The sequence below is a fragment of the Bos indicus x Bos taurus genome, chromosome 5, assembly GCF_003369695.1.
Source record: "Bos indicus x Bos taurus breed Angus x Brahman F1 hybrid chromosome 5, Bos_hybrid_MaternalHap_v2.0, whole genome shotgun sequence".
Taxonomy (NCBI): domain Eukaryota; kingdom Metazoa; phylum Chordata; class Mammalia; order Artiodactyla; family Bovidae; genus Bos; species Bos indicus x Bos taurus.
The window spans coordinates 52,950,930-52,972,485 of NC_040080.1; the positions used below are offsets into that span (position 1 = coordinate 52,950,930).

General features: G+C 41.3%; 1 protein-coding gene across 1 annotated transcript in view; it reads right to left on the reverse strand.

Annotated features, from left to right (window-relative positions):
• STAB2 (stabilin 2) overlaps positions 1-20,929 on the reverse strand; it is a 172,033-nt gene extending 151,104 nt beyond the window's left edge. Inside the window, exons 1-3 of the mRNA XM_027541952.1 lie at positions 20,566-20,929; positions 16,355-16,488; positions 13,561-13,676 (exon numbers count right to left, since the gene is read on the reverse strand). Of these exons, the coding sequence (XP_027397753.1) occupies positions 13,561-13,676; positions 16,355-16,488; positions 20,566-20,643 (328 nt within the window). The 5' untranslated portion in view covers positions 20,644-20,929. The remainder of the gene's footprint in view (positions 1-13,560; positions 13,677-16,354; positions 16,489-20,565) is intronic.
• Between the last annotated feature and the right edge of the window lie 627 nt (positions 20,930-21,556).

The following is a 21,556-nucleotide window of genomic DNA, read 5'->3' on the forward strand; positions in this document are numbered from 1 at the left end:
TTTACAATCAACTAATTAACTCATCCCTGTTACAACCCCAGGGGTTTTATGCTTCTTAGGCTGCTGGGAGGTGATGAGTCAGTGGGTCTTTGCATGGGGATGGTTATGTTGTGTATGGGCAGGGCACCAGGCAGGGTCCATAGTGCTTCAGCCAGGGTCTGCTGTGAACAAGCTTAGCGAGGAGTGAGTGTCTGGACATTTAAGTGGACCAAGACTTGCTTCAGAGGAAAGTGCAGCCCTGGGCAGCTGGTGGAAGGCCAGGCGTCCTGCCCACATGGAGCCTATATTCTAGATTTCAATTAACACTGGGGACACAAGATCAAAAGGTATACTCTGTAACTTTAGGATGATCTCAGTCTAATGCCTTCATTTAGAAATTATTTTTCATCAGATTATAGCAGGAATGAGAGAGGAGACATTGCCACAAATCTTAGAGACATTAAAAGGATAATAAGCAGAGCTTACTCCTTGGAAGGAAAGTTATGACCAACCTAGATAGCATATTCAAAAGCAGAGACATTACTTTGCCAACAAAGGTTCGTCTAGTCAAGGCTATGGTTTTTCCTGTGGTCATGTATGGATGTGAGAGTTGGACTGTGAAGAAGGCTGAGCGCTGAAGAATTGATGCTTTTGAACTGTGGTGTTGGAGAAGACTCTTGAGAGTCCCTTGGACTGCAAGGAGATCCAACCAGTCCATTCTGAAGGAGATCAGCCCTGGGATTTCTTTGGAAGGAATGATGCTGAAGCTGAAACTCCAGTACTTTGGCCACCTCATGCGAAGAGTTGACTCATTGGAAAAGACTCTGATGCTGGGCGGGATTGGGGGCAGGAGGAGAAGGGGATGACAGAGGATGAGATGGCTGGATGGCATCACTGACTCAATAGGTGTGAGTCTGAGTGAACTCCAGGAGTTGGTGATGGATAGGGAGGCCTGGTGTGCTGCGATTCATGGGGTCGCAAAGAGTCAGACACAATTGAGCGACTGATTTGATCTGATCTGATCTGAAGCAGATACTAGGAATGACTTTATGCCAAAAAACTTGACAATGTAGATGAGGTGAATAAATTCATTGTTCCAAACTACCAAAGATCTTCCCTGGGGGCTCAGGTGGTAAAGAATCTTCCTACAATTTGGGAGACCTGAGTTCAATCCCTGGAGAAGGAAATGGCCACCCACTCCAATATTCTTGCTTGGGAAGTCCTGTGCACAGAGGAGCCTGGCGGGCTACAGTCCATGGGGTTGCAAAGAGTCGGACACGACTGAGTGACTAACACACACACACACACACACACACACACACACACACCAGAGATCATTTAAGTGAAAATAGATAAACTGAATATCCTTGTATCTATTTAAGAAGTTTAATTGGAAGTTAAAATCCTCCCCACAAGGAAAACTCCAAGCTGATGGATTCTAGGTGAATATTACCTCACACTTAAGGAAGAAATCTTATCAATTATAAAAAAACTCTTCTAAAAAGTTGAAGAAGAAAGAACACTTCCCAGTTCATTCTATACAAAGAGCATCATTACTCTGATTCCCAAACCTGACAAATACATCACAAGAAAACTACAGACCAACGTCCCTAATGAAGTGAAGTGAAGTCACTCAGTCATGTCCAACTCTTTGCGACCCCATGGATTGTAGCCTGCCAGGCTCCTCCGTCCGTGGGATTTTCCAGGCAAGAATACTGGAGTGGGTTGCCATTTCCTTCTCTGAGGGATCTTCCCAACCCAGGGATCGAACCCAGGTCTCCCGCATTGTAGGCAGATGCTTTTACCGTCTGAGCCACCAGGGAAGCCCCCCATAGATGTAAATTCTTTAAAATCTAGAACAAATATTGAACATTAAAAAATTCTAAACAATATTATGCCCACTGAATCCAATGGTATAAAGAACATAACATGGTCAGTGCAGTAAGGTAAGAAAAAAAGACTCAAAATGGATACAGATTGGAAAAGAAATGAAAATTTTCTTGATTCTCAGACAATAAGATTTTCCACATAGAAAATTCAAAACAATCTCCAAAAATTCATTAGAACTAATACATGAATTTATAAGTTCTCAGGACACAGGACACATAAACAAAAATCAATTACATTTCTATAAACTAACATGAAACTGCTGATAACTGAAATAAAAGTATATAAGTAAACTTAACACCAAAGGCAAAACTCAGGTGTGAATACAACAAGAATTGTGCAAAATCTGTAAGATGAAATCTATAAAACACTGACAAAAATAATTTAAAAATCCCAGATACACTGTGGTTATGGATTAAAAGAGTCAATATTTTAGGTTGTCCCTAAAAACATCTATTTCTGCTTTATTGACTATGCCAAAGCCTTTGACTGTGTGGATCACAATAAACTGTGGAAAATTCTGAAAGAGATGGGAATACCAGACCACTTGACCTGCCTCTTGAGAAATTTGTATGCAGGTCAAGAAGCAACAGTTAGAACTGGACATGGAACAACAGACTGGTTCCAAATAGGAAAAGGAGTACGTCAAGGCTGTATATTGTCACCCTGCTTATTTAACTTATATGCAGAGTACATCATGAGAAATGCTGGACTGGAAGAAACACAAACTGGAATCAAGATTGCTGGGAGAAATATCAATAACCTCAGATATGCAGATGACACCACCCTTATGGCAGAAAGTGAAGAGGAACTCAAAAGCCTCCTGATGAAAGTGAAAGTGGAGAGTGAAAAAGTTGGCTTAAAGCTCAACATTCAGAAAATGAAGATCATGGCATCTGGTCCCATCACTTCATGGGAAATAGATGGGGAAACAGTGGAAACAGTGTCAGATTTTATATTTTTGGACTCCAAAATCACTGCAGATGGTGACTGCAGCCATGAAATTAAAAGATGCTTACTCCTTGGAAGGAAAGTTATGACCAACCTAGATAGCATATTCAAAAGCAGAGACATTACTTTGCCAATAAAGGTTTGTCTAGTCAAGGTTATGGTTTTTCCTGTGGTCATGTATGGATGTGAGAGTTGGACTGTGAAGAAGGCTGAGCGCTGAAGAATTGATGCTTTTGAACTGTGGTGTTTGAGAAGACTCCTGAGAGTCCCTTGGACTGCAAGGAGATCCAACCAGTCCATTCTGAAGGAGATCAGCCCTGGGATTTCTTTGGAAGGAATGATGCTAAAGCTGAAACTCCAGTACTTTGGCCACCTCATGCGAAGAGTTGACTCATTGGAAAAGACTCTGATGCTGGGCGGGATTGGGGGCAGGAGGAGAAGGGGACGACAGAGGATGAGATGGCTGGATGGCATCACTGACTCACTGGACGTGAGTCTGGGTGAACTCCGGGAGTTAGTGATGGACAGGGAGGCCTGGCATGCTGCGATTCATGGGGTCGCAAAGAGTCGGACACGACTGAGCGACTGAACTGAACTGAACTGATACTGATTTATAGAGTCACTGCAATTTTATTTAAAATCCTAGAAGGATTTTTTGGGTAGAAATTGATAAACTGATTCTTTATATGGAAAAGTAAAAGAACTAGAGTAACCAGGTTAATTTTGAAAATGACCAAATTTTGAAGATTTACACTACTTAATTTTAAGACTTACTATAAAGCTACAGTAATCATGATAGTGTGGTAAGGTAAAGGCATAAACACATAGATCAATGGAGCAGAATAGAGTCCAGAAATAGATCCACATATTGATGATTAATTTATTTTATACAAGGGCCCAAAGGCAATGATGCTGGAATTATCAGATATTTGTATAAAAATAAATGAACTTTGATTCAGACCACGAGTCACATGCTAGAGTTAACTTGTAATGGATGATAGACCTAAAAGTAATGCCTAAAACTACAAAGCTTCTAGGAGGAAATATAGAAGAAAATCTCTGTGATATTAGGTTAGGCAAAGATTTCTAGATGTGATACAAAAAGCAATTTTTATGAAAGAAAAATTGAAATATTTGACATCACCAAAATTAAGAACTTTTGCTCCTCAAAAGGTACTGTTTGGAGAATGAAAAGACAACCCACAGACTTTGAGAAAACATTTATAAGTCATATACCAAATAAAAGACATTATCTCAAATAGTTAAAGGACCCTAAGAACTCAGTAGTAAGAAAACAACCTGAATGATACATTAATAACAAATAAGCACATGAACCACAGAAATTAAAACAAGCTGCAATAAAATGCCTCTGATCAGACTGGCTGAGATTAAGAAAAAAAATCTGATTATACCAAGTGCTATCAAGGATACCAAACAATTTGAACTTTCACATGTGGTCGGTGGGAATGAAAAAATGATGCAGGCACTTTGGAAGAGTTCGGCAGTTCTTATAAAGTTAAAATACATTCAATATACAATCCAGGACTCCCACTTCTAAGTATTTACTCTCAAGTGAAATGAAAACTAATATTTACATTAAAACCTGTATGTGAATGTTCATAGCAGCTTTATCCTTAGTTGCACCAAATTGGAAACCCAAATGTCTTTCAGCTGGTGAATAGATGAACTGGGTAGATGATGGTGGACTATGAAACATTAGGAAAGAATGAACTGCTGATCTTGTAACATGGATGAATCTCAAATGCATGTGCTAAGTGAGAGAAACCAGACTCACAAAGGTACATACTGTATGATTCCAGTCATAGGAATCGCAAAGGCACCGTGACGGGCACAGAAAACAGATCAGTATTTGCCAGGGGTTGGGGGTTGAGGGAGAACTTGACTACAAAGAGTATTTTGGGGAGTGACCTAGCTGTTCTCTATCATGATTGTGGTCCTTGTTACATAACTGTTTAGGTTCATCAAAGTGTGTATAACTTTACATCAAAAAAGGAGAATTTTACTGTATGTAAATTATGACTTAAGCATAAATGAAAAATCCATTAGCAGATCATGTTCTTCAATGACAGGTTTGGAAAAAGTAGTCAATGTCCCCATAAACACACTTTACTTCCATGTAGACCTCAGGGGTGTCTACTTCCATAGTTTATACTCACTGGAAAGGAAAACAAATTAAGACACTAGAGTCAGAAACGGCTGTTTTTAAACACATGGTAAACAATTTCCTACCTTCAACCTTTAAATTTTTTCATTTGAATACTCCAGTGTAGTTGTAAAACTATCCATGTTCAGGAGGTGATTGTGCTTCTCTGAATGAATTGCTTATAATTACTTTAAATGGCTTAAATATTTTATAAGTCATTCATTTAATGAATCAGTTAAACCTTCACTAAGTGCCCTCAATTATCTTCAAAGCTGGTAACGTTTCCTCCATGTCCTCACCAGAAAGTGAAGATTTAGTGAGGACAGAAAAGGGCCTGTGTGCAGGGAGGGGCTGATAAGGCAACCTCGGTGCTTCAGGCTGATTTCTCAAGAGGTGCCCTGATGACTCCTTCTCTGAAATGAGCAGCCTGATCCATGCGGTGTCCACTGAGTGTCTGCCTATGGCAGGGCTAAGGGTGGGTCGCCTGCTGGCTGGAATTGGCTGTCTCCAGGAGTCTTCCTGAGCCTAAGCATCACATGTTCTTCAGGGGACATGAGGCTTTCTCTGTAGCATGTTCCTCATTCTGGCCAGCCATCTCAGCTGGGGGCTTGTGACCCACCAGGCTAAAGGGCAAAGTGATTGCTTACTGTTATGGACTGGATATCTGTGCTCCCCAGTTCATATGCTAATACCCTGACCTCCAACCTGATGACGCTAGGAGGGGAGGCTTTGGGACATCAAGTTTAAATGAGATCATGAGGGTGGGAACCCCATGATGAGTCTAGAGCCCTTATAAGAGAAAGAGGGACCAGAGCTTTCTCTCTGCCATGTGAGGCCACAGAGAGAAGGCAGCTATCTGCAAGCCAGCAAGAAGACCCTCCCTGGGAACCAAAAACTGCTGGCATGATGAACTTGGACTTCCCAGCCCCTAGAACTATGAGAAATAAATGTCTGTTGTTATGGTATTCTGTTAAAGCAACTTCAGCAGGCCAACCCACTACTGTCCCCACATTTCTGAAGGGCAGGCCTTTGCTTTGACCTGAGGCATCAGGGTGACCCAGGGGGTCCACAGAAAGGCAGACACTGGTGGGAAGGAAAATAATAAACCCAAGGGATCACAAGCCGTATAAAAAATGAGATGCACAGAAATGTCCTAAGTGGGGAGGTAGTTATCAGCTCAACAATAGATGGAGAGAACTTGTTGAATACATATTATTGCTAAGCAGTTTGCATGTGTGGTTTCATTCTCAAAACAACTGTACAGGAAACTCTCATCCTTATCTTCCTTTCCAGGTTACAGATAACAAAACTGAGGCTCAGAGAGGTAAGTAACTTGCCCAAGATCACAGGTCTGGTAAGTGTTGGAGTTGCCATTGCAATCAGGCCCAACTCAAGATTTTGAGTCCTTAACACCAAGCCGGAGTATACAAGATCAGTAGCTTAGAATATAAAACTAAACCAAGACACACCTCCTGAACTAAAGAGGCCAGCCAGTGATCTGAGAACCACAGAAACAGAATTGGTAAGTAGCATATTCTGAATGCTTACTATCCGCCAGGCACATCCTAGGTTCTTTATGTGTACCAGTTCCCTTAGTCCTCAGCACCGCCTTGGAGGTAGGCATAATACCACCAGGGCTTCCTAGGTGGCACTAGTGGTAAAGAACCAGCCTACCAATGCAGGAGACGTGAGAGTTCAATCCCTGAGTCTGAAAGATCCCCTGGAGAAGGGAATGGCAACCCATTCCAGTAATCTTGCCTGGATAATCTCATGGACAGAGAAGCCTGGCGGGCTATAGTCCATAGGGTCGCAAAAAGTCGGACACGACTGAAGCAACTTAGCACCCATGCATATTACCACTACCATCTCCATTTTACAGATGAGAAAACTGAGACCAAAGGATTCATTTACCAGATAAAATATAGGATGCCAGTTAAATTTCAATTGCAGATAAACAATGAATAATTTTTTAGAATAAGCATGTCCCAAATACTGTATGCCTATTTGCTGTTTATCTGCAACTGACTTAACTGGGTATCCTCTAGTGTTATTTGAGAAATCTGGCAACTGGGCAGGGAGGGTAAGTAACTAGCAAAGTCCCAGAAGGAGAATGTGGTAAAGGCAATTTAACTTCAGTGATTATAACATTTGTAAAGCCACACTGCCTCTTAGTGCCAGGTTGGAACTAGGGGGGACTCTGGTATCAAGGAATCAGCTCCAGGCAGGTGACAGGCTCCCAGCTAACAGTGGAAGCAAGTTTTCCAGGAGGAGGCTCATGGGGGACAGGCTGCTTTCCCAGTGGTTGACTTGGCAACACAACCAGGTATTTGGGTAAGGAGACAGGAATGGGTTGTGGCTGGGGCTCTGCAGAAGATGGCCCTTGTTTCCTGTTCTGTTCTGCAGTTACTAGCTGGCTCTCCTTGGGCAAGCTGCAAAAGGCCTCAAAAGCCCCAAAGGACCAGGGTTCTCACCTGGACTCTCAGGTGTGTCTGTTTTCCCTCATCTATTTTTGCATCCCTGTCTCTCAATCTGTGAGCTCCTTGTGGGTAGAGACTGGGTTTATCATGTAGAAGACTATGAGCAGCATACAGCAAGGGCTCAAGAAATGCTTGAATTTTATAAGTTGGCCAACCCTGGAAGGAACTCTGGAAAAAAGCTAGCAGGAGTGTGAGAGTATGGAGAATCCTCATCTGTTGTCCTATGTCGAATGTTTTAACAATTTGTGAAAACAACTTGTTTGGTTTTAAAAATCAAAATTTTAAAAGTGTACATTTCTTTTCTGCTTATCAAGTCATTTTCTATCACCTCAGGCCCCTTCTGTGGTGTTGGAGAAGACTCTTGAGAGTCCCTTGGACTGCAAGGAGATCCAACCAGTCCATTCTAAAAGAGATCAGTCCTGGGTGTTCATTGGAAGGACTGATGCTAAAGCTGAAACTCCAATACTTTGGCCACTTCATGTAAAGAGTTGACTCATTGGAAAAGACTCTGATGCTGGGAGGGATTGAGGGCAGAAGGAGAAGGGGATGACAAAGGACGAGATGGTTGGATGGCATCACCAACTTAATGGACGTGAGTTTCAGCAAGCTCCAGAGATGGTGAAGGACAGGGCAGCCTGGCGTGCTGCAATCCACGGGGTTGCAAAGAGGGACACGACTGAGCAACTGAACCAACAACAACAGGCCCTCATTAGGGAAAAAAAGTTGGTGAGACTTGACATTCTCAGCAACCACCCTTGAAAAAGCTCTTCTAGAATTTGTTCTCAAGGCATGTTTCTGAAACCTGCGGGAGAGCTCAGGCAGCTGATAAAGCTATTTTCGGTCATTATCACATTTCCCTTTGGTCAGCACTGCTCTGAGGGTCTCACATCGTGACTTTGCTCATGCAGGAGGCTTACCCCGACAAGGTGTCAGCAAATCATCAGACGTTCTGTTCTTTCAAAGGCAGATAATGAACTTCCTGGCCAGCAAGAGACCAGGGACCTCCCTTTATCTCTCAAGGAACTCCAGAGGTGGCCACTTGTGTCACTGTCTTTGTTTCAAAGCCTGCTGCACAGTGCTAGACAGAGGCTATGTCCTGCTTCGTAAAAATGGTGAATATTCCACTGACAGCTCTAGCTGGATTTGTCTGCCTGGGAAACTGATATGAAACTAGCTTCCTTGTGTGAACTCAGTGTGAATTTGTCACTCACAGCCAAGAAGGACATGCCTCACAGAGTGCTTTCTAATCCACGTAGTCCATTATTTGCAACCCAGGCAGTGAATGGCAGGAAACATACAAGAGGAAAGGATAAGAAGTCTGAAGATGCAGTGACACGAGGCAAAAAAATAAATGTGCCTAATTTGATGACATTGACTTCACAAAGCATCAAGGCCATTTCTAGATGAAATAATCAGATTGAAACAATTGAGTTTCTGTGTAACCCTGCACCCACATTGTTTTTCTGACGCTCTTGAGATTTTGAACAAATCTGCTAAAGTTCATAGTAGGATAAAAAAGAACTGGGATGTTCAAATTGAAACATCCATTTCCTCTGAAATAGAATATTGGTTGTTCAAATGTGATTAAGTTTCAAGGTTAAAAATGTTTTTGTGCTTATGGGAAGAAACTCCCATACACAGTTTTGATAAGGCTGTACAAGTTTTAATGAGGGAAAAGCAAGGTAAACCTGAGTAGAAACATCTTCCTGACATCAGGATGACATATTTTTTTCCCCCAGGGGAGAATTCCTGCCTTATTCCTAATTTTAGAAAATGAGCCAGTTTTTTCTTTGTGCTTTTCTGTGTTTTCTAAGTTTTCAGAGTTTATTATCGAATTATCTAATTTTGAATAAGGCACTATGAAAATAATTTTAAAAGTAACCCAGAGGTGTTGACTGTGAATGTCTTTGTCAGACGCATTGAGAAGGAAGTGGATTCCTCCCTTGCCTTGGAAAGAAGCCTGTTCCAGGGCTTGCACTTCCTCAAAAAGAAGGATGGACATATGTCAGTGGCTCTGAAATGGCCTTATCCTTTCAGCAATGTAAAGCAATAATCAAGATCTCACTTGTCATCACTGCAAAATGGGAGAGGTGAAATACACAGCCAAGTAGAGCATTTATCTCTTTCCTGAGTCAAAGGAAGGAAGCCTTTTGAGATGTTTGGTATGTTTGGAAGATGAAGATAAACGGGAGTGCCCTTCTGCCCCAACGAGACAACAGCAGAAAAATGTCCTGACCTTGGTTTCCACATTTTGCTTCTCCGGCCTTGAGACCTATCACAAGGAAAGGCCTGAACATTCAAGGAAATCTGTGACTCCTTCTATTGTAGGTGCAAGTATTGCCACAATTTCGGTATAGCCAGTGTGATGCATGAAACCCACCAGAGATTTTGAATCCTGTTGACTGTTTTATGAATGCCTCATTGTTTCAAAGGAGCTCAGAGAAAGGGAGTCATTTTATCTGCCTTTCATGATCAGAGGTCTGTTTGACTCTGATTCTCTCATTTATTCATACATAAAATGTTTACACAAAGCTTTCTTTGTGTCATGAAAGAAAAGTGAAGTCACTCAGTCGTGTCCGACTCTTTGTGACCCCATGGACTGTAGCCTACCAGGCTCCTCTGTCCGTAGGCTTTTCCAGGCAAGAGTACTGGAGTGGGTTGCCGTTTCCTTCTCCAGGAGATCTTCCCAACCCAGGGATTGAACCCAGGTCTCCTGCATTGTAGGCAGACACTTTACCGTCTAAGCCACCAGGGAACTCTATTAAGTAGTTTTGTCTATATTGATGTTTTAAAATCCCTCCTAGAGTTTTGTAAGGTAGGACTCTCTACCCTCATTTGATAGCTAAGGAGACTGTTGGAGAAGCAGCAAATCATTTGCCCAAATTAGTGATGAGGGGAATAGGTTCAAACCTCAAACTTCTGGTAGCGGGCCCTGGGTTCTTTTGCTCTCTGGGCTGTGGTCTGTTATTCACTAGACTGGATATGCTCACTTTCACTACTGCATCTGAGACAAAGCCTTTTCTTGTCTACTGTGTGTCTAATTAACTTAAGATCACATTAGTTTCTGTGGATTAGAAACAGAAAAGCAAATACAAAATTCAATTTTATGAGGATGATTCTGTGAACCGGATGTGACCATGACCCTATCTGGTGCTTAAAAGAAAGTTCACGACATCTGGATGTCTGGGTTAATTGCTTCATTCTGATGTGACCAACTCTTAGAACACAAAGTGCCAACATGTTAAGGTGAAACAGAGCAGAATGGTTAACAGAGAAGGGCCAGGGTACCCTAAACCCCAAACCATGAGCTTCCCAGGGTAAGGAGCATGATCCAGAAATTGACTGGGAGGGCTGAAGGGACCTACCAAACAGAAGAAAAATTAGAATGCTCAACACCACTAATTATCAGGAAAATGCACATCAAAACCACAATGACATGTCACCTCACACCTGGCACTATGGTTATCATCAAAAAGAACACAGCCAACAAATGTTGGAAGGATGTGGAGAAAAGGCAACCTTTGTACACTATTGGTGGGAATGTAAATTGGTATAGCCACTGTGGAAAACATTTTGGAGGTTCCTCAAAAAACTAAAATCAAAACTACCATAGTGAAGTAGCTCGGTAGTGTCTGACTCTTTGCAACTCCATGGACTGTAACCTGCCAGGCTCCTCCGTCCATGGGATTCTCCAGGCAAGAATACTGGAGTGGGTTGTCATTTCCTTCTCCAGGGGATCTTCCCGACCCAGGGATCAAACTCGGGTCTCCCACATTGAAAGTAGATTCTTTACTGCCTGAGCCACCGGGGAACTACCATATGATCCAACAATTCCATTCCTGGGTATATATTTGAAAGAGATACGCACCCCAATATTCATATCAGCATTATTTACAATTGCCAAGATAATATATTAAAGCAACCCAAGATTCCATCAACCGATGAATGGATAAAGAAGGTATGGTATATATAATGGAATATGACTCAGTCATAAAAAAAGAATTAAATTTTGCCATTAGCAACAACACGGATGAACTTGGAGGGTATTATGCTAAGTGAAATAAGTCAGAGAAAGACAAATACCGTATGTTTCTTATATTCGGGGTCTAAAATTATAACAAACTAGTCAGTATAAGCAACCTCACAGATATAGAGAATGAAGTAGTAGTTACCTGTGGGAGAGAAGGAAGGAAAAAGGGCAAATATTGAGGTAGGAGATGAAGAGGTACAAACCATTTGGTGCGAAATAAGCTACAAGAATATGCTGTACAACACAGGGAATATAGACAGTATTTTATAAGTGGAGTGTAAACTTAAAAAATTGTGAATCACTGTATTGTATACCTGTAACTTATATAATATTGTACAACAATTACAATTAATAAAACCATGGGAACAAATAAAAAATACTTGTAGAAAAAAAGAGAAATTAGAAATATACTGGGAAGTCCTTTTTTATTCTTTTAAGACAAATTCTGCTCCAGGCAGTGGGACAGAGTAGAAAGAGAGCAGACTTTGGTGACAGGCAGCCCTGAACTTGAATGTGCTTTATTTACTGACTCCAAAGAGAGAGGCAAGAGACAATCTTTAAATTGTATTTCTCATAGGAAGGATGGGGATAAGAAAGTATAACTTAAAGATTTGTTTTAAGAATTAAATCAGATTATATAGGCCGAGTACTTCTCTAGTACCTAATGTCAGCAGTATTGAGTAAATTGAAATTATTGTTCATTTAATCACTAGTTAAAAAAAACAGGCAATGTTATGCATATAATATGGGCTCAACTATTTACAAGCAATATGGGGAGAAAAAGGAACAAGGAAATAAGCCAAAGTATTTATAGTTTTCTATGTGTGATAGAATACAAGTCACTACTTTTTCCTCTTTCTTTATATCTTTCTAAATTTTACAAGCTATGTACAATTTGCTCATGTTATTTTAATGAGAAAACACAAAGCAAAAGAGAACTAATCTCTCCCTTTAAGTAGATCCTTATGATGTTTTCATTACATTTTAGAAGATGGAAAATGAATGGTAAATTCATGAATAAAAATGCCTGATTTTTACTATCCTTCCCTCTCCAAAAGGGATCTCATGTAATTAGCATGTTGTTATCAGGGACTTAGTCACTGCTTGAGGGTCAACATCTTTAATCAAGATAGAAGTTCAGTTTCACGAGATGCCAGTCCAGGTTCGATGCACGATACTGGATGCTTGGGGCTAGTGCACTGGGACGACCCAGAGGGAGGGTATGAGGAGGGAGGAGGGAGGAGGGTTCAGGATGGGGAACACATGTATACCTGTGATGGATTCATTTTGATATTTGGCAAAACTAATACAATTATGTAAAGTTTAAAAATAAAATAAAATTAAAAAAGTTAAAAAAAATTAAATAAATAAAAAAAATCGTACTATAAAAGAAGTTCAGTTTCAGCTGAGAAATGTTATGTTGGACCACAGGAGTTCAAACCATACCACTGACTCAGGTTTGGCCAGTGATTTTTCTTACAGTGGAACCTGGTCATTACAGAGTTTGCTATTGCATCCTAAGACAAGTTTTTCAGAAGAGTTAATTATTATTTTGGTTGCTAAACAATAACTACAGTCTTTGAGATACTGTAATCAAATGTCTTCTTAAAGAAAATTGTATTGAGATCATACTAGTCCGGCATTCTTACTCCCTTTCTATGGCTGCTGCCACTAAGTCGCTTCAGTTGTGTCCGACTCTGTGCGACCCTGTAGACGGCAGCCCACCAGGCTCCTCCATCCCTGGGATTCTCCAGGCAAGAGTACTGGAGTGGGTTGCCATTTCCTTCTCCATTTCTATGGCTAGTAAAGTCTTTTATAAAAATGAATATCCTTTCAGTTGCCCCCTTTTCTGGCTTGTAAAGGAATTGTCTTAAAGAGAGATCCCTAAAGAGAGAAAAGCAGATATCAATATAAAAGCTGACAGGGCTGAAAAGGTTTTCCACATATGGATGGAAAAGGAACTTCTAGAAAAAGATGCTAACAGTCTCTTTTATCAGGCTTCCTTCCTCTTGATATCCTGTACAATGAGACATTGAGAAGCAAATATCAAAGAAACATGGCAGGCCACTTACCCATGCAGTCTGGGCCCCAATGGCCTGGGCAGCACTGAGGCTGGAGATAGTCCTTCCTACAGATATGGCGGCATCCGGGGAGAGAGAGGGAGTATGCTCTGACCTCAAAGGTGTACCTTGAAGGGAAACAGTGAGTGTTCACCCATGATTACAGCAACTCAGTGAACTCTGGGCAGTGAGATTGCCATAGGTTTTTATTCAGGTCTTTACACTTGCCTATATTTTAAAATATGTAGATTGAACACATTTTGCTTCCTAGGTAAAATAAAGCTTAATCGTGATTCATCTTTAATGTAAGAGCTGGATGAAAAAAATCAGGGAAGGATGAAATAAGGGTGAAATATCTAAACTGTTAGAAATAAAGTTAATTGATGAAAGAAATAATATTAGGTTCTAGGCATATGTTAGATGTAGACTAGTCAGACTTGTCTCCGACTGTGCTGGCAGCCAGTAAAAGAAGGGAAAGTTCAAGCGTTATGTGATGCACAGTATCTGTGGTTTCAAAATAAACTGATCATTTAGGACTTGTAAATTTTTTGTAGATGCTATAGATGGAAAATTTCTGTGAGAGGTATTCTAAGGTGAAAAGTGAAAGTGAAAGGAAAGTCGCTCAGTCGTGCCCGACCCTCAGCAACCCCATGGACTGCAGCCTACCAGGCTCCTCCGTCCATGGGATTTTCCAGGCAAGAGTACTGGAGTGGGGTGCCATTGTGGTAGGGAGCAATATTTGCCATGGTTTCCTTGAGAGAGAATCATGAGTTCCTTAGAACAGTTTTTGTACCAGCTGAGGAACAGATATACTACAGAGGTTAAATTTGTCTATTTACAGAGATCTTTGCATGGATGGCTTATTCCAGGACATGACTGCAGTGTATCTAGAGCATTCTTCCTGTCATTTCTTTTCATTGGGCCATTAAGAATAGTGTGATGCTGAGTTCAAGGTTGTATCCCTAAACCAGTTCCTGGAACATTGCTGACTAACTGCAGAGCTACTGGCTTTGTGGGCACTCAAGTTGGAGATAGAGTTGATTATTTCTTTGAAAGGCTGAACATACTGGCATGGACATTTCTTCACAAAGAAGGGGAAATGGAGAGCACAAAAGAAAATGAAATGTCCCCTCAAGAACCAGGCATGGCATAGAAAACAAACTAATGGTTACCAAAGGGAAAAGTGGGGGGGGGGGGGAGTAAATTAGGAGGGATTAACAGATATGCACTATTATATATACAAGAGATCAACAATAAGGACCTACTGTATAGCACAGGGAACTATATTCGGTATCTTGTCATAAACTATAAAGAAAAAGAATACATGTATATAACTGAATCACTTTGCTGTCTACATGAAATTAACACTGTAGATCAGCTATATTTCAATTAAAATTTTATATTAAAAAAACCAGCCTTGGATTTGTTTCAGCATAAATGAGTGACATGTCAAAGTCCCCAGTTCTAAAATAGACAGCGTGAGTGCAATAATCATATTCTTTGTGTTTGTGGGAAGGGGAAGAAGTGGGGGCGGGGACACATAACCCAGTGCCCACTTTGGTCGTGAAGAGTACAGTATAAAGAATATTCTAAGTCCCCCTATAATTTTAACTTTGAGCCCCAAATCTTTCTGATGTACTTTCTCAGAGAATCTGGTTGCAAATGTGTGCCCACTTTAGTAACTGAGTGGTCAACTGCTGCACATCCTTGCTAATACCAGGCCAGTTAATGCTGGGAAACTTCTATTAAAAATGATGACTTGGGGTTTTAGAATATAGTACCGTTAACTGCATTAGGGCTTCCCAGGTGGCACTAGTGGTAAGGAGCCCGCCTGCCAATGCAAAAGACTTTAGAGATTTGGGTTTGATCGCTGAGTTGGGAAGATCCCCAAAGGAGGGCATGACAACCCACTCCAGTATTCTTGCCTGGAGAATTGCATGGACAGAGGAGCCTGGTGGGCTACAGTCCATGGGCTCACAGAGAGTCGGACATGACTAAAGTGACTTAGCATGTAATGATGCACAGCTGCATTAAGCAAACGTGAATTTAAAATAGTGTAATATAACAGAGTTAATTGTTTCATTTTATACAAAAATTTTCCAGTCCCTCACCCCTGAATTAAAAGCAAACTCATTGAATAGTTTAATTTTTAAATTAGGAGACTGAGTAAATTAAAACTTGTGTTTGCATTTGAGCTGCCTGGCTGCATTCATGAGCTGGTGGGCAGAAATGCTTGTCATCCTTTGTAAGGATTAAATTTGAATTATGAGAGTTTTAAGGTCAAAAAGAGGTCTTCAAGAATGCAACACTCACCTAAAATGCAACAAATCTGTCTCCCTTCTCTGGGTTCTATAGTATCAGGGTGCAAAGCTGGTTAGTAAGATGACTATCAGACCCAAAGCCTTTTAAAATTGTATTTTTAAAAATTAATTTTTACTGGAGTATAGTTGCTTTACAATGTTGTATTAGTTTCAAAGGAAGACCCAAGGCTTTTAACATGCTCTGACTAGAACTCTTTCCAGAGGAAACAAACCCCAGATGTTCAAAATAAAGAAGGGCAAGATGAGAGAATATTTCTGTGCAACACAATGTAGTCAATTTTGTATGAAAATGTGAATCGTAATATAATTTTTAGACTCACAACTCACAACTCAAAGTTGCTGAAGTTTGGGCTCAATGCAACCTTAGAACAAGAAAAAATCATGGAAATGCTTTGTAGTTTTAAGTCGGGAAGTTTCCATTTGGATTCACAATCCCTTAATTTCCAAGACTCCAGCACACGTATACAGTATCTCATGATGAGTACCTGCAATCTCGGATCCCCGGAGTGCCATTGGTAATCTTGGTGTAACCATCTGGGCACTTCATTCCAAAGTTGACTGAGCAGGACTGGCACTCAGTTCTAATTGTAAGGAGAGACTTCTTATCACATCTTTTTCCCTGTGAAAACAAAAAAGAAAAAAAAATCAAATCCCACTAGCAGAGCCTGGATTGGCCAATCTCCTCCATTAGCTTCATGTAAACGAAGTGACAGGAATGGCAATGAGGTTGACAGGTGATGACTGGCCAGTCTTTCCATCTGAAAGGAGTGTTGGGATCAACAGGGATCAGTGTCTGCCATGGGAAGCTGCTGCTGGTACCATGCCTTTGCCATCACGGATCCCAAGTCTGGAGTCTGGCAAAATAGGGCAATGTCACTGTTAACATATATTCAAACGGGAAACTGAAAGTATACCACAGGGTACACTTTTCAAATGGGAAATTGTAAACGGGTTCTTCAAGGTTAATTGTTCATTGATCAACAGGTCTCAAGAATATTCTTTCAGCATCGATTCCATAGGCATAATGTGGTACAGGTGCTAAATGAAGCATACAGTTCCTGCTCCAAAGACGTTTACAATCTCATTACGATCCAGCTAGGAAGTGGGCTCCACGAGCGTGGTGATGATTTTCTATACTGTCCTCTGCTGTACTCTGAACACGTGGACCAGTGTCTAGTACACAGTAGAGTTTAGTAATGATTTGTTGATTGAATGAATGACTGTGGAAAAATTTGGCAACAGCAGGTGGCAGAGAATTCACTGCTAAAGTGAATGATGCAGACACACTTTGGCCTTGTCTTCAGGGTCCCTCATCCATGATTCTGGTACTGATCTTCCATGGATTTCCCCCTCTTTCTCAAGTTTCCTTCATCTTCCCATCAAACTTAAGCAGCAGTTTTGTACAATGAAAAAAGACTGAACTTGGGACTCAAAAGACCTAAGATTGGAATCAAGCTCTGTATCTTGCTAAGTATATAGTCTCAAAGGAATTCCTTATTCTTTGCCATCATCTGTAAAGGGGGGATATTGATAACCACTCTACAGGTTATTGAGACTGAGTGGTATAACACGTGCAAATCACCTGGCCCAGTATCTGGAATGTCACAGACCATAAACGTCAGTTCCTGTGATGCTTCTCTGTTTTTTTTTGGCCACATCATACAGCATTCAATGATATTAGTTCTCTGATCAGGGTCTGAACCCATGCCTCCTGCACTGGAGGCTTCCCAGGTAGCACAGTTCAGTGGTAAAGAATACACCTGACAATACAGGAGACATGCGTTCAGTCCCTAGATCAGGAAGATCCCCTGGAGGAGGGCATGGCAACCCACTCTAGTGATCTTGCCTGGAAAATTCCATGGACAGAGAAGCCTGGCAGGCTACAGTCCATGGGGTCGCAGAAAGTTAGGCATGACTGAGCAGGCACACCTGCACACAAACGCAGTCTTAACCACTGGACCACCAGGGGAGTCCTGCTGCTCTCTTTTCTTACCTCTGTGTTTGGCCTGTTGCCTGTACTGATCAGAGTGTTCTTTCCTCTTCCCTTGGTGACCCAAACTTTGTCTCCTTTAATACCCTGTGTCACCATGTCCACAAAACCACACTCATCTTTCTTCTCTCAACTCCTCCTCTCCCTATGGCTGGTCAGTGAAGAATGTTTTGTGGTCTCTCCATTAGAAAGACCCTTGCAGGAGAGGACCACTTTCTCCTATTTCTTTGTCATCCCTTGGGTCTGGCACTAGGTTAGGGGTGGTGGGAACATCCTAGCTATTTCTAAATTCACTGAAATATGTAAGGGCTGCATAAGAAGAAAGCTTACATTTACAGGGAAATTTATGGTCATGCAAGCTTCCAAAGACATCATCTTATTTGATCTCGACCACTGTAGAGGTAAGTAGAGGAAGTATCATTATCCTCACTTTAGCAGGGGGAAAACTGAGGTAGGGGAGGTTCAGTGACTCAGCCAAGGTCACTGTCAGTGATTTTGATTCCTTGATCAGCCATTGCTCTTCCCTACACACTATAGTGTCATATGGAAAACAAACATCTGTTTTTACTGGAAGGTTTCATTTGGTGATCATTATGAACCAAAATAGCACTGGAATGTTCTTTGTGGACAAATAAAAGCCACTTTTAGATATGGCTTGAATTCTTTCCCTTTAATGGTTAGGGCGCATCTACATTTTTTAAACAGGATTTTCTTTACATTAGGGTTTACCATTTAGATAAGTATATGAGGTGACATTACTTTGTCTTTTCTATCTTAGCAAGCCAGAATTAATACTGTCTTTTCAAGAAATCCCTTGACCTTCAAATGATTCTTTTCATGTGGAAAGGCTCATTATTTCTCTCACATGGTCCCATCTGAAGAGTAAACTCAGCTACTATTGTTTGTGGAGCAATGTCATGGGAGAAACTGAAGCTTAGAGGGACTAAGTAACACACTCAGAGTTCAACAGTTAGTAAGCCATGGAGCATAGAGAGTGAAAAAGGAGTGAAAGTGTGAGTCACTCAGTCACTCTTTGTGACCTCATGGACTGTAGTCCACCAGGTTCCTCTGTCCATGAAATTCTCCAGGAAAGAAAACTGGAGTTGGTTGCCATGCCCTTCTCCAGGGGATCTTCCTGACTCAGGGATTGAACCCAGGTCTCCTGCATTGCAAGCAGATTCTTTACCGTCTGAATCACTACAGAAGTCCAGTCACTGGTCCTCAAATAGCTGTTAGTTCAATCTTGATTCAACAAGAAAGCCCCTGTTCAATCTTGCCCCTATCTAATCTCAGAGCTGGAGCACTTAACCCATATGCTGTCTTCCAACATTTTAGTGAAAAACGTTATCAGAGTATAGTCAACTGGAGTAAAATTGGTATTGATAAAGTTTGCCTGGCACGGGGAGGAACAATGGGGATGTTGGGATTAGCAGGGGCAAACTATTATCTGTGGGATGGTACACAACAAGGCCCCACTGTATAACACAGTGAACTATACAACATCCCATGACAAACCATAATGAAAAAATATGAAAAAAATAGATATGTATAGCTGAGTCATTTTGCTGTACAGAAGAAATTAACACATCATGGTAAATCAGTTATACTTCAATAAAATAAAATAAAAAATTGCCTGTCACAAAACAGACTCACAGACATAGAGAACAGAATTGTAGTTGATAAGGGGGTGGGGGGGATATGGGAGGGGTGTATTGGGAATTTTGGATCAGCAGATGTAAACTAGTATACAGAGAATGGATAAACTACAATGTCTTATTGCATGGCACAGGATATGCTCAATATCCTGTGATAAACCATCATGGAAAAGAATATGAAAAAAGACTGTATGTATGTGTATATCTATATCTTTATCTATATATATATATATATATATGTAAAGAAATTGCCTGGCACAGATGCAGAGTCATGCTTATAAGTTTTATTAGTCATAAAGCAGAAATCCTAACTTGTGAAATGCATTTTAAATGTCACTTAGATCATCTCTCATATACACTCCTATTTTTTTTGGCTGCACAGCTTATGTTATCTTAAGTTTCCTGACCAGAGATCAAACCAATGGCCCCTGAGTGCTAACTTCTGGACTGCCAGGGAGGTCCCTCACATACCCTCCTCTAGCCTAGACTTGCGGCAGAGCTGGTTCTGAACCTGCTGTATGATGACAACTCACGTGAATCTGCTGGACAGGCAGGCGTGCTGGTGTCCTTCATCAGGCCATTGATTCCACTACCCTGGGTCCTTTGACTACAACTCATGGTAGGTAGATGGATGGATTCCCGGCATTTTGGTGACCTTGTGTTTCTCAATCAGTTATGACCTGACCTGGAATTCCCCAGAGCTCCTCTCTACTCATCTCTCTACAGTCATTGTTATTTTCAACATTCAGAATGATGTAATGGGAGGGATTCATTAAAACAAACAGAAAAGACAGCAAAATCCACAATGGAGAGAGGAATGTTAGGACTAAAATCAGAGATCCCAGTGATCGCATTTTAGCACAGAATAGAACCAACTGGGTTAGTACCCCTTCAGACAGATGGATCCTTGTTAGCATCCTATTCACCATAAGCTTTTTATTTTGTGAAGCCCAGAGAGTACGCTTTACTCATGACCACATAGGAAAGGAAAAGGTTTCAAACACAACTGTGAAGGTAAACAAACTTTTAAAAAACATAAGTTTCATCTTACCTGTTCTGCAGTTTCAGACAGGAAGCAGAGATTTTGTACCACCAATCCAAGAAAGAAAAGTATTACATTTTGTAGCATGGTGAGGAAATATTCGCTGCTTCTCCGCGTCAGGCACCTGTCAGGACTGTGTAGCTACTTAAATTTAGCTTGATGAACGCCCAGAGAATTCTTTCTCATTTCAGTGTTTGCTTTTAAATCTTTTCCTCTCCTTTTTTTCCTGGATTGTAACAGATGATATGCGAGAGCTGCCTCTAGACAGGAAAAATGGCCAATCTAGGGGTCGTGGTGAAATCGGCCACTCTCAACTGTATACATGTCCTGGCTCAATGACAGGATATCCTGAAGGGGCCGAGGCAGAGACATGATCCGGAATTTTTGTGCCTTGTGAAACTCCCAAGAAAAAGCTCCTGCCTCCCACTGCTCTGCCCATCCTCCTCTGGTCCTGCCTCCTGCTGACCTCAGGCCCTGCCAACATGAACACAACCACACCATGGAAAACTGCAAGCCTCTGTCTCTGAATGCAAAGTTCCGAGCTTGTCATCAGGCAGTATATATGGGGGTACCCATAAATGGGCACAGTTCCAGGTGTGGAGGGGATGTGGCAGAAGGCTAGTCCTTGACTTAGGTGATGGTGGTGGAAAACTCTATCACAAAGAAATGTCTCTTTTAAGATGCCATTGGTTGAGTTTTTGACTCATCCTTTGTCCTCTTCCAAGTCACTTTAGCAGCAAATAACTGAGTCTACAGGTCTCATCTTATGCTTCAAGGCCCAAGTCTAATGTCACCTCTTCCAGGAAGGCTTCTGTCCTGCTCCTCTAATATTCATCTTGGAGGCCCTCCCAGCATTTTGCACATCATTCTACGAAAGCCCAGTCACCTCCATCCACAATTCACTGTATGTCTGTCTCTGATGACCAATTATTAATTTCTTGAGGAGCAGGCCTAGCCTTTAACTTTTGTAACTCCAGCAGCATAGAGCAGAGATCTGTAT